The sequence below is a fragment of the Drosophila kikkawai genome, unplaced genomic scaffold, assembly GCF_030179895.1.
Source record: "Drosophila kikkawai strain 14028-0561.14 unplaced genomic scaffold, DkikHiC1v2 scaffold_224, whole genome shotgun sequence".
In the NCBI taxonomy this organism is placed as follows: Eukaryota; Metazoa; Arthropoda; class Insecta; order Diptera; family Drosophilidae; genus Drosophila; species Drosophila kikkawai.
In genome coordinates this window covers 75,558-86,034 of record NW_027222563.1, presented here as the reverse complement: position 1 = coordinate 86,034, position 10,477 = coordinate 75,558, and the positions used below count along the sequence as shown (strand labels likewise).

At 53.8% G+C, this 10,477-nt stretch overlaps 1 protein-coding gene across 1 annotated transcript; it reads right to left on the bottom strand.

Moving 5' to 3' along the window:
• Window positions 1-3,507: 3,507 nt before the first annotated feature.
• LOC108080831 (proline-rich protein 36-like) lies at window positions 3,508-5,810 on the bottom strand. The gene is made up of 2 exons (XM_070288924.1): window positions 5,748-5,810; window positions 3,508-5,640 (listed from the first exon to the last, which is right to left on the bottom strand). The coding sequence occupies exons 1-2, from the start codon at window positions 5,808-5,810 to the stop codon at window positions 3,508-3,510; spliced, it is 2,196 nt and encodes a 731-aa protein (XP_070145025.1).
• Between the last annotated feature and the right edge of the window lie 4,667 nt (window positions 5,811-10,477).

Genomic DNA, 10,477 nt, shown 5'->3' with positions numbered 1-10,477 from the left:
GCACTTGGCCATTATCCCGACGGTTAAAAACAATATCGCGTTATTCCACATTCTCGCCAACAATCACCACTGCGTGTTTATTGATAGTGGGAGCGTTAAATTGTCTTGCATGGCTACCAGTGGGTCTTTTGTCAGCGCTGATAATGATTTTGTGTTCGTCATAATGCATTATATCCAATGCAGTTTTGAACAATCTGACGAATTCATTATGCTCATAGAGAGGATTTTGCAATTGTTCGATAATTTCACGTTAAGTTTCAGTAAAAATTGCACAGCGGTGATTTAGTTCAACTGCCGAATCACCAATGAAATAGATCTGAAGGAATTTAAGATCTTTGTTTTGTGGTGATAACAAAGCGCCCGCTCGGTGGTGAATTTGCCCATGAATCTGAATGTTGGAATGCAATTTCGAAAAAATGTGAGTTGTTATTTTTGATAATAAAGAGACGCCATTACCTTATAACTTGGATTGTAGCCTGATTGATGAAAAACCTCGACTCCAAATGACGTAATTGGAAAGCATCCGTTATATTTTTGTGCAAGCTTTAGGAAACTGTTTGATTGGGCTGAATTTCTATATAGTAGCGAATACAATGGCCCTGGTGGACTTATCGCGGGACTAAGTTCGACCGATCGCGTTCGCAGCTGCCAGAGAAGTCACGATCGCGTTCGACGCTGCCAGGGAAGTGATCGCGGTCGAAAATTGCAAAGCCATTGTCGCCTAGTCTCTGCCAAAAATGTCCGGGCAGCGCAGCTTTCGGCCGTCGGCTTTGTTATTGTTTTTGTTTATGTTTTGATCGTCATGTAAATAAACACGATCAAAACGTAAACACGCACGATCGTCGGAGGGGAAATGTCGCTGCCTCTGCCGCTGTTCGCGTCGGCTTGCGTCGGCAGCGGAGAGGGGAAATGTCTTCAGCGCGGTCGCTACAGTCCGTCTTTGAAAAATGTATACGCTTGTTCGTTGCGGTCTTAATTTAAATCTAATTTGGTCCTTCTTGGGCAAAGTATCTTTGGGCTTCATGCCCGCTAAATGTACAGTTGTGTGTGTGAGTGTGTGTGTGGTGTGTGTGTGGTGTGTGCGTGTATGTGCCTAATCCTAACTTATAAAATATACTAAATTCTAGGGTAAATTATCTTATTCATATACACTACTAGCGGACCCGGCGAACTTTATCTCGCCCCAACTTCGACTGATTAAAACAAATTAAATTGAGACATTCCGTTTCTACTTTGACGTACATGTCGAAACAGTACTGTTGAAACATCATCAATCGATACGCATCAAAATTCATAGAGCTGACCTTATTCCTATCTTCTCCTACAAATTTTAAGCTAAAATTTGAATTCAAAATTAGTTGAGAATCAAAAAGAAGTGATGACTTTTAAACAAACCTGTCGTTGGATTGACAAATTTTTTTGACTTGAAATCTGTGGAGAGCGATCTGATAAACAATATTTTTTGTTTTGTTATCCGGTGTAAAAATAAATAATGATGACGGCTTTCCCACACGCAAACAGGCTACGTATAGCTGGCCATGTGAAAAACATTGATATTCTAGATTTATCCCGCAGACTTCCAACGATTGGCCTAGCGATTTATTGATGGTCATCGCAAATGCCAATCGAACTGGGGACTGAATCGTCTTGAATTGGAATGGAAGATCTGTTGGAATAATAGGAATTCGTGGGATAAGAACTACCTCTCCTTTAAATTTGCCCTTGCATATGGCGCGGACTTCCAACATAAGTGGCTGGGAGATTGGTCAAACAACCGATGTTGGCCGCGTGTCCTTCAGTAGCGATGGCGTCACGCAAGTGAATGTACTCGTCTGACCGCAAGTTCAACTGATTAAAACGAATGAAATTGAGACGTTCCGTTTTTAGATTGACGTACATGTCGACATAATACTGTTGAAACAAACGGTGGTATCTGAACAGATGATTGTCAACATCTAGTCGAATCATCAATCGATACGCATCAAAATTCATAGAGTTGACCTTCTTATTCATTTCTTCTCCTAGAATTTGAATTCAAACTTAGTTGTAGAATCAAAAAGAAGTGATGACTTGTAAACAAACCTGTCGTTGGATTGACCATCTTTATGTTGAAGTGATACCCATCTTCTCCACGACAGAACATTAACGGATATTGAAGAGCATCATGTGACCGATGAGTCTTATAAACTCGCTGCACTTGGCCATTATCCCGACGGTTAAAAACAATATCGCGTTATTCCACATTCTCGCCAACAATCACCACTGCGTGTTTATTGATAGTGGGAGCGTTAAATTGTCTTGCATGGCTACCAGTGGGTCTTTTGTCAGCGCTGATAATGATTTTGTGTTCGTCATAATGCATTATATCCAATGCAGTTTTGAACAATCTGACCAATTCATTATGCTCATAGAGAAGATTTTGCAATTGTTCGATAATTTCACGTTAAGTTTCAGTAAAAATTGCACAGCGGTGATTTAGTTCAACTGCCGAATCACCAATGAAATAGATCTGAAGGAATTTAAGATCTTTGTTTTGTGGTGATAACAAAGCGCCCGCTCGGTGGTGAATTTGCCCATGAATCTGAATGTTGGAATGCAATTTCGAAAAAATGTGAGTTGTTATTTTTGATAATAAAGAGACGCCATTACCTTATAACTTGGATTGTAGCCTGATTGATGAAAAACCTCGACTCCAAATGACGTAATTGGAAAGCATCCGTTATATTTTTGTGCAAGCTTTAGGAAACTGTTTGATTGGGCTGAATTTCTATATAGTAGCGAATACAATGGCCCTGGTGGATGAGCCAAAACGGGCAATTTAATTTTGCCACCTGCACAGCATAAGCCGGGGGTTTCCAACCGAAACTTCAGTGCATTGCAATGCTGACATACAACAGACAATGAACCAATAACAACGCAGGTAAGATCCTTGTAGGATGTTTCAGGATTGTATGCGAATGCAGCGCGATTCAAGTTTTCATTTGCGGCTCGTCTTTCTCTATTATTTTGTCGGGCTTGAGGTGATCTTTGTGGAACGCGAAGCTGTGCCATTTGGGCACGTATCGATACATTTATTTCTGTACGTTCCTCTTGCGTCCGACTATTACGGGAATTCTGAATATTTATTGCATTGCGTGAACGCCGTCCAAGTCTTGATCGTCTAACAGCCAATTGGTAATGCTTCGTTAGCTCGATTTTTTTGTTTAAATATTTTTTTACTGAGTTCATTGATACATAATTTCAACGCAGCTATGATCTTTGTAGGGTGTTTCAGAATTTTACATACAACAGTGTGTCCATCTGTTGAGCCGCTAGCGACTTTTCCGGAAGGACTTCCCAAAATTTTCTTACCTTCTTACCTTCTTCTGACAATTACAAACAACTGAAAAAAATTTGAGCCAAATCGGCCCAGCCGTTCTCTTGTGATGCCATTAGTAACATTTTTTGTCTCCATTTTTATATATATAGATTTATATATAGGGTTTTGTGACTTCGTCACACTCCACCCTATCTTCGGGAGGGCTGAAGAGTGACGATAACCCTTCCGCTCCGGTTCACCTGGACTCGGAAACGCTGGTTTCCCTCCTCCTCCAGGATCCGGATCGACCGTCGCCTTGGTGTCGCCAGCCGCCCTTGAATCCGGCGGAGCAAGGCGGCTGGCAATGTGCCGTTGGGCGTGGTCCACTCCGCTGGAGCCGGTACCCAGCGGGGAGGGTTGGTGGCCTCTTCGCCGGTGTCCAACGATGATTCGTCGGATGAGCTGGGCGGGCTGTCTGCCCAGGGAGCGCTTCGGCGTCGTGCTCGGCGGCGCGGGGTCGGTGATGGTGGGCCATTCGTTGGCGGTTGGGCAACCGGTGGGTTGCCGAGTTCCTCGCTGAGGTCTTGTGCTCTTCGGCGTGCCTCCTCTGCGGCCAGCTCCGCAATGGTGGGTAGGCGTGGTCGAGGATCGCGGCTGGGGGTCACCGCGGCGCATCGGGCGGTGGTGTGAGGACCGTTGTATGGTCCAAGGCCAAATATTTCCTCGTAGGAGGGCGGAGGGGATCTGGCACGGCTGGCGGTGAAGGGTGCCCAGCCTTGGAGGGACGGAGCCCCGACGTGAGAGGCGCTGGGCGGAGTCCAACGCGGGGGTGGCGACCTGGAGCCATGGGCCCTGCCGCTGTCCCGGCTGGTCTCGTCCTCGTCGGCTGAGATGGTCGATGCCGACTCGTCATCGGTGGGTCCGGTGGCGTGGGGCGGAGTCTGACTCGGGGATGACGGTCGCGAGGCGTGTAGCTGGCTGCTATCCCGGCTGACCTCGTCCTCGTCGGCCGAGATGGTTGACGGCGTGTTGTCGCCGGTGTCCCCCCAATCAATGAGGCCTTCCGGGATTTCCCCGAAGCACTCGACCAGGGCGGCTTCCACTTCACCCATATATGGCGGGGTTCGGCGGGTGCTGGTGTGAGGCGGTGTGGTGCGCCTCCTCCGGATGTCGCGACTGTCCTCCGCGGTGGGGTTGTACAGGACGGTCGCGTCGCTGTCGTCATCGCCCTCGCCGGTCGGATTGTAGCTCCGACGGGTGCCAACGCTGTCGTCCTCGTCATCGGTGACGAGGTCGTACCTCGCGCCTAGAGGGCCGAGAGAGCCTGTTGCCGGCGGCTCCGTGTGTGGTGGGCCCCTTTGGTCCAGGCCTATGGCTGCTTCGTCTGGGTCCTCGATGGTGCTGAAGAGGTCGCCCAGGGTGTCCTCTACCAGGCGGTCGAAATTGAACCAATCGTCTGACAGGGAGAAGGCTTGGTTCCAGGCGTCTTCGACGTCGGCGGCGGGTGCGGGGTCTCCGGATGGAGCCTCGCGTCGTTGGGGCGGCGTGAGGTTGTCAGGTGGCACCTCCTCCTCGTCATTGCCGTTGGTAGGGGCAACTTCCGGAGGGGGTGCCTGCGGCCCTATGTGGCCGGTGCGCAGGGGTGCCTGGAGCGGCATGCCCCTTAAGGGTGCTGGGTGGAGTCCAGCGTCGTCGCTCTGGTGGGCCTCCTCCTCGTCATCGTCACGGGGGATGACTTCCAGAGGGGCCCGTTGAGGCCCAATGAGGCCGGCGAGCAGGGGTACCAGGGGTGGCATTCCTCTTGATGATGATGGCCGTTCGGCGTAGTCGATGTGGCCCACTCCCTCCTCGTCATCGCCACGGTGGTGGGCGACTTCCAGAGGGAGCAGTGATGGCCCGATGGAGCTGGTGTGCTGGGACGCCAATGGTGGCATCCCCTCGGTAGCGGGCCGACGGGGCCCGGTGCGGTTGCCGGTGTTCGCCTCCTCCATGTTGTCGTCGTCGATGGTGACGACCTCGACGGGTAGAACCCGTGGCCGGAAGGGGCCGACGCTATGGGCGACGAGGCTGCCTCTGGGACGCGGCTGGCTTGGGCCGGCGCCGTGGAGCGCCTGTAGGAGCTCGTCCACTGCACAGTACATCCATGCGGTGTCCTGTGCCGCCGGGGCGGGAGTCGGCGGATGGCCTTGTCCGTCCATCGTCTGGGCGGTTAACGTCCTTGTGGCGACGGTGGTCTGGCGAAGACGTGGCAGTGGTTCTGCGTAGATGCAGGTGTCAGGCGTGCTTTGCCTGCGGGGAGCGTGGCTCGTTGTGCCTCTTGGTAGGCTGGCTGAGGACTGCTGCTGTAAGGACAGAGAGATTGTATTAGTGAGTGGCCCTGGGCCCTACCTAATGGAGTGGGCTAGGGTTGGCTACGGCTACGGCTTTTTGGAAAGAGACGCATGTTCACCCCACTAGGGGGTTCGGGACGTTGGACAGGCGCGCCTGTCAACAAGTGGTCCCTGTGAAACATGGTCGCCTTCCCTACATGGGTGCTCGTCGCTAGTGTTGGCGGCGCGGGATGGGTCCCTTGCGCCGTGCGGTCTTGGCTGCTGGCTGTGCGTCCAGAGTGGTGTCGTCGGCTTCTTCGATCGTGGTGTCTCCGGCGTCGGTGTCTTCCCGGTGGGTTCCGGCTTCGGTGTCTGCCTCATCCTCGTGGTGGTACGGCTTCAGCTGGTTCAGGCTGGCGGTCCGCCGGCGTCGGCTTCCTGGCATGTGCAGTTGCACGATGTTCGGCGACGGGAACTTCGCTACCCTGAAGGGTCCTTCGTACTTCGCTGCTAACTTCGCGGCAAAGCCCTCGGCTGCGTTAGATAAGGCGTGTCGGCGTACTAGGACCATGGATTCAACTGGTGGTCTCCACGTCCTCCGGCGTAGGTTGTAGTGACGGCTCTGCTCGGCGGCGGCGCGGTCAGTGTTATTTCGGACGACGTCGAAGATGTTCCGGAGTTGCTCGCTTCGCTCTGTCGGGGTAACCTCTGGGGTGCCTCGTCCGGGGGTAACTTCGTCTTACAACGTCTTCGGGAGTCGCGGTTCTCGGCCTTGTACCAAGAATGCGGGGCTGAATCCGGTAGTGTCCGAGACACTACTATTTATGGCCAAGGATATCTCCGGTAGGAGTTGATCCCACTCGTTCTGCTGGCCTCCATCTAAGTATTGGGCGATCATCGTCTTGATCGTTCGATTTGCCCTTTCCGTGGGATTCTGCCTCGGAGTGTAGGGCGCCGTGTGCTGCAGCTCCATCCCTAGCGACTGGCAGAACTTCTGGAATGAGCGGCCGGTGAACTGCGTACCGTTGTCGCAGACAAATGTTCGGGGAACACCGAATCGGCTCAATATCCGCTCTCTGAAGGCTCGTTCCAGATGTGTGGCGGTAGCTTTGCGAAGCGGCACTAGCTCCACCCACTTGCTGAAGGCGTCCAGAAATACTAGCAGCATCGTATTGCCCTGTTTCGACCGCGGCAGCGGGCCGACGAAATCTGCGCAAAGGATGTGGAACGGCTCCTCGACCTGTCGAGTAAACATTTGACCCGCGGGTTTTTCTTGGCTCACCTTATATCGCTGACAAGTGGGACAACGGCGAACGTACCGAGCCACCTCGCGGAACAATCGAGGCCAGTAATAGCGCTGGGTCACGCGAGTGCTGGTTTTCCGGACTCCTAAATGACCGGCAGTGGGGTGATCGTGGCACTCTTCGAGTACTCGCTGGCGATAGTCTGATCCTACGCAAAGTTCCAGGGCGTGTACTCAGATCGGAGTCCAAGGCGACGATATAGCTGGCCATTCTCCTCTCGGTAGTCCGGGAATTTTGCTGGTTCGGTCCGAATCCTCTGGAGCATCCTCGTGAACCACTTATAGTTGACTCCTTGTACCTCCGCTTGCTGCACTATGGGCAGCGGTTGGCGAGAAAGGGCATCGGCCACTAAGTTCTGGGCCCCCTTCCGGTAATGGACATCGTACTGATACTGTTGTAACTCCAATGCCCAGCGGGCAATCCTGCCTGTTGGATTGTCGATGGAGTTCAACCACTTCGGGGAGTGGTGATCTGTGAGGACTTCGAAGCGGTATCCCTCGATGTAACACCGCATCTTCCGAATCGCCCAGACGATGGCGAGGCACTCCTTCTCAGTCATCGAGTAGTTCCTCTCGGCTGTGTTGAGCCTGCGGCTGGCGTACGCTATCACCCTCTCGTTTCCCTCGATGGTCTGTGTGAGTACGGCTCCGATTCCGTAATCACTGGCGTCAGTTTGTAGCACAAACTTCTCTGCAAAATCTGGGCAAGCTAGAATAGGGGCTTCGGTCAGCAGCGTCTTCAGCTCCTGGAAGGCCTGGTCTTGTCTTTGGGTCCATTCCCACTTGTGGCCCTTCTTCAGCAGCGATGTCATGGGTGCCACAACATCGGCCAAGTTCGGCACGAAGCGGCGATACCAGGAAGCGATTCCCAGGCACCTGCGTAGCTCCTTCAGGTTCGTCGGCGGTGCGAGTCCACGGATCGCAGCGACCTTGTCCGTATCCGTGTGGATTCCGGCTTCGCTGATCATGTGACCCAAGTACACGATGCGGCGCTGGAAGAAATGACACTTCCCTCTGTTGAGGCGCAGGTTTGCGCAGCGGAGGCATCTGAAGACTTCTCCAAGATTGGCGACATGCTCCTCCAGTGTGGAGCCGATGACAATGATTTCATCCAGATATGCAAACGCATGAGGTTCCATATCCGGACCGATGACCGTGTCTAAGGCGCGTTGAAACGCGGTGGGGGCGGAGTGAAGTCCGAAAGGCATGGCTCTCCAATGAAACAACCCTCTTCCGGGAACGGTAAACGCCGTGCACTCCCGGCTGTCCGGGGCCACTGGGATTTGCCAATACCCATTTTTGAGGTCCAACGTCGAAATGAATTTCGCGTTCCGGAGTCGCTCCAAGATCTGATGGATCCTAGGAAGCGGATACGCGTCTGGCACGGAGTTCTCGTTGAGTTGGCGATAGTCCACGCACATGCGGACTTCGCCATTCTTTTTGGCCGCGATTACGATGGGCGCGCTGTGCGGGCTTTTGGAAGGTTCAATGCGCCCGTCTCGGAGGAGTTCATTGATCTGCTTGTCAATGATGGCCCTCATGGCTGGATTCCTTGGAAAGTATCGCTGTTTAAGGGGTCTGTCGGTGCGCATGAAGATGCGATGCTCTGCGATGTGTGATACCCCTGAGAGGGTATCAAATTTGGCCAGTTCCTGGTCCAGGAACTCCTTCACCCAAGGCTCGGGGTAATCCGGCGTCTCGGGTTCCTCTGTCTGGAAAGAGACCTGATCCTCTGTGGGATGACTCATCGAATTGACGGTATCGCATAGGGGCGGGCTCGGCTCCGGCGTTTCCTCGACGTGATCCTGGAAGCGGACTCGTTTTGTGGAGGTACGGAAGGGATTCCGTTGCGCGGCTGTGGCATCTGCCACGGGCAAAGCCTGTCTCCAACAGGGCGGCTGGTTCTCCGTCGCTGGTGATGCTGTGTCTCGAAACTGTGCTCGAGGTGAGGTGCTTGGCTGGTCTTCGAGTTCGGAGCATGGCTCCCTTGGCTGCCCTCGATGGGTAGAGCGTGGCTCTCCTTGGGCTGTCGTCGGTGGCTTCTCGGCGTGGGTGGAGTGTGACTCCGGTGTCGTCCTTCGCTGATCAGAGTGTGACTCTGCATGAGGTGCCCCTGGTGGCTCTTCGGATGTGGAGCGTGGCTCCGTTGATGTGCTTCGCTGATCAGAGCGTGGCTCTGAGTGGTGTACCGTTGACGGCTCTTCGGATGTGGAGCGCGGCTCCGTCGATGTACTTCGTTGATCAGAGCGTGGCTCTGAGTGATGTGCCATGGATGGCTCTTCGTGGTTGGAGTGTGACTCCCTTCGCTGGTCAGAGCGTGGCTCTGCGGGCTGGTCCCGTGAGTTGGAGCGTGGCTCCCTTCGCTGGTCAGAGCGTGGCTCTGTCGTTGGTCTACGCTGGTCAGAGCGTGGCTCTGTTGTTGTTCTTCGCTGATCAGAGCGTGGCTCTGCTGTTGTTCTTCGCTGATCGTTCGGTCGCAGTCGGAGGGTTTGCCCGCCGCATAGCAGGGTTGCTCCGATTCCACAGAGGAAATCCATTCCTAGGAGTATGTCGTCCAGTGCGTCCGACATCACGAGGAGAATGGTGGGCGTCCGTTCGCTCCCGAGGTAGATGTTTGCCGCCAGAGCTCTGGTCAGCTCGCGGCATGTTCCGTCGGCGAGTTTTACCTGGGTACGGATGTCCCGTGTGTTCCTTCCGTTGTCCAGCATTTGAGCCAGCCCTTCGCTAATGAAGCTATGGGTGGCTCCGGTGTCCAGGGTAGCTGTGAACCGCTGCCCCTCCATGTGGATGGTAGCGCGGATGCGTCCCTGGTACTGATGGAGAGTGTCTCCTATTGACTTCGGGGATACGGAGGGTTCCTCGGGTGATTCCCGGTCACACGAGGCCCTTGCGCGTTTCCCGACGGTGGCTGTCGGCAACAGTCGATCGTCCTGCGTCCTCGTTGACCGCAATCCCAACAGAATAGGATCCGTGGATTCCTGCATTCGGCTTCGAAGTGTCCGGATTGTCCGCAATTCCGGCAGGCGTCGCGAACGTTGACGGCTTCCGGTCGTGGTGATACCGCGCTCTGACTGGTGCAAGCGTTCCGGCTAAGGGAACCGTTGAGGGCGTTGCCTGAAGAGGGCGCCTGTTGTGTGCGTCGAGTGGGCATCCTGTCTCCGTCTTCTGCGTAGCTGGCTCCTGTGGCCTGGCGTTGAGTCGGGATCCGGTTCTCGAGCGTTCTTCCGCCTCGGCTGCGTGTCTCCTCGTAGTTGGTCACGAGCTGCGTTAGCTCGGTCAGCGTACGGAAATCCTGCCTCCGGGTGTAGAGTTGATACTCCGGCAGCATATTTTCATAGATCCTCTCCAGTTCCTTGTCCAAGGAGAATCCGGCCCGGCGCATCTGCAAACGGATGTCGATAAGGTATTCCTTAAATGGCTCGTTGGGCTTCTGGAAGTGCATCCTAATCTCATCCTCCATCCGCTGATAGTATCGCGGTGGCAAGAAGAAGTCAAGGAACTCTGGGCGAACTCGGTCCAGCTGGCTTGCTGGAGTCCGCTCGTGCGGAACCAACTTTCGGCTCGGCC